A 2778-nucleotide genomic window follows, 5' to 3' on the forward strand; every position below is an offset into this window, starting at 1 on the left:
GAAGACCCTCTATGAGATGGATTGATTCGGTGACTGGGGTAATCGGGATGGGTGTGTCGGAGGCGGTGCGGTTGGCGCAGGATAGGGCAGGGTTTAGAGCTGTTGTGCATAGGGTTGCTATGAGTCGGAAACGACTCGACGGCACATAACAACAACAACAACATGATTAGCAGGCAACTTGATGGCACATAACAACAACAAAAAGATAATATAATATTTTATATGTCTCAAATCAGCTGCACATGAAATAACTTGTTTTTATTATACCAATTATGCTTCCTTTGTTTTACATCGTTCTCTACTACTATTTCTAGTTGGTTACCTCACAAATGTTTGCTGTTAATCATAAAAAAACCAAACTCAGTGTTCTCAACCAAGTATGACTCACACTGACCCTCCAACAATTTTCTGAGACAGTAAACCTTCATGAAAAGAGACAGTCTATCTTTCCTTCTCAGAAAATCTAGTGGACTCAAACTATCAAACCTTCAGTTAATAATCTCTGACACATCAGCACCAGGGTTCCTTCACATAAGAAGAAAATGTCAAATGTATCTCTAAAACTCAGAGATACTACAGGATTCCCAAAAGACCTCAGATTAAGAAATTAATCCTCTTATAAAGTTAGGGTCAAAACATTTTTAGAATTGAAAATACTGAAGATACCTTATAAAAGTAGGTACTGACAAGAAGGTAGGAAGCTAGAAAAGAAAAAAACAACACACACCACAAACGTGAAAAGAGCCCAAGGGTAAATCTCTAGTCTCCAAGAATACAAGGACAAAACTTTGTATTTTATTTTTAAAAATCAATTGGAGAAGAAAGGAGCTCTGATGACAATTTACAGTCTTGGAAACCCACTGGGGGCCAAAGATAGACAGGCTCTGATTGAGTGGTAATGAGAGCATGAATGAACATGAGGAGGAGAGGGCTGGCGGTATAGCAATACCTTTAGATTTGTTAAAGTGCCATTGGCCTGACATGTGGCTGCCTGCCTTAAGGCTATACTCTTCAGCTTAAAAAAAAGTCTGTAAACTCATCAAACTAAAAACTTCTTTTCATATAATGTTGCTAACTACTAAGAAAAGTGGCTGTCAACCATAAAAATGAAAGTGAACCTAAGCTAATAGACACTGACCATCAAAATAAAGAAATATTTAAAGAATTAAGTATGTTGAATACAAGGATATAGACTATAATAATTTTTATAAAATATGATTATGGGAAGTAGTATATAGCAAATAGTAGAAGATAAAAATTTTACTATTTCTCACAAGAGAAAAATTTTTAAAATTAATCACCAAAATAGACTTGTACCTAAAGCCAAACAAATTAAAAAGAAACCAAATATATCCTATTGAGATTCTATGAGATATATGTCAAAAGTGACAGAACAATTTGTACACAAACTAAAGGAGTTAGAGCAATTATACTAAAACAGCTTTGCAAATTCATGTTTGTAGAAGAGGGTAGGAAAAGATAGGGACATTAAGTGAGGAAAAAGATACAGTTAAAAGGAATGTAATTCAACCTATTTTTAAATGTTATATTGCTCTTGACTTATTGATACTATCTTCCCCCCCACCTTCCCCAAATAAGGTATTTTAAATTAGGCAAAGTACTTTTAGGACTTTAGTGACCTATTCAAAACAAGACAGCTCTGATGGTCTAACTGGGTAATGAGTAATCCTGTCAACCCAAAAGTAGAAAGTTCAAATCTGCCAGCTGCTTCTTGGCATAAAGTTAGGCAACCTCCTCCCATGTGATTTACCTCTGAAAACTCACTGACAAGGTCAGCTAAGAGTTGATTCTGAGTCCATGGCCCCTCACAACAATTCAACCTACACGAAGAAACTGATATACAGAGTGTCTAACCAAGATAAATATTCAACAATAACCTCAAATGTGAGGAATTTAAAGATTTTAAGGCTTTCGTTCTAAAATCTAGGGATTATGCTACACATACCTTTCAGTAAACAATTTCCACCTCCCATTTAAAGGTTATTTTTCTCTAATGTATCTAAATTTTTATGCATTAACACAATGTAGTAATCTTACCTAGTAGCAAACTGAACAAGTGCATTTTGAAGAGTTTGCCTAATTTCAAGAAGAAAAGATTCATCATCACTTAATGTATAATACCAATACTGGACATAATCTCTCAAGGAAAACTGGATAACCTAAAACAAAAACACCAGGAAAAGGTTTTAGGATTTAAAAGGTAACAGAAGCAAAGTAAAAACTTAAAGGCAATAAGCATATTCTCTATGTACGAAATTGTAGTGGTAAATTACTGCTTTGATTGCAAAAGCATCAATATACCAAAAGCCATTAAAAATTTCAAAATTATGTTTGTATCCAAACTCATTCCACTGCTCAGCTTATTAAAAAATTATTAATAAATAAAAATAAGACATTCTCTACAGCAAAGCTCCACCCAAATTCAGGCTGAGTAAAGGTTAGAGAGAATAATACACTTTCAGAGCTACAGCACAATAAACAGTTTTGTGGTCATCATGGAGTAAGATGAAAAAGAATGGCACTAGACTCTTAATTCTCAAAAAGAAATGTTTCTGTAAGATGAGATCATCAGATTCACAATAATCTATAACTGCAAAAATGATTCAGGAGTTCAAGAAATTACACTGATCTTTTAGTACTGTCAATAGTACATAGTCAATAATTAAAGCAATAAATAATACAACTCGATGCTTTTGCAAGGCAGATAAATTAAATATAGAATCATTGTGAAAGATATAATCAAATAAAGAAATAAAA

General features: G+C 33.7%; 1 protein-coding gene across 2 annotated transcripts in view; it reads right to left on the minus strand.

Moving 5' to 3' along the window:
* Positions 1–2778, minus strand: part of SNX13 (sorting nexin 13) — a 172288-nt gene that overhangs the window by 97883 nt on the left and 71627 nt on the right. For both annotated transcript variants that reach the window (XM_006880270.1, XM_006880269.1), the window contains one exon: positions 2059–2180. In XM_006880270.1, coding sequence (XP_006880332.1) covers positions 2059–2180 — 122 coding nt within the window. The remainder of the gene's footprint in view (positions 1–2058; positions 2181–2778) is intronic.

The sequence above is a fragment of the Elephantulus edwardii genome, unplaced genomic scaffold, assembly GCF_000299155.1.
Source record: "Elephantulus edwardii isolate Elephantulus edwardi_28Jun2011 unplaced genomic scaffold, EleEdw1.0 scaffold00007, whole genome shotgun sequence".
NCBI classification, from domain to species: Eukaryota; Metazoa; Chordata; class Mammalia; order Macroscelidea; family Macroscelididae; genus Elephantulus; species Elephantulus edwardii.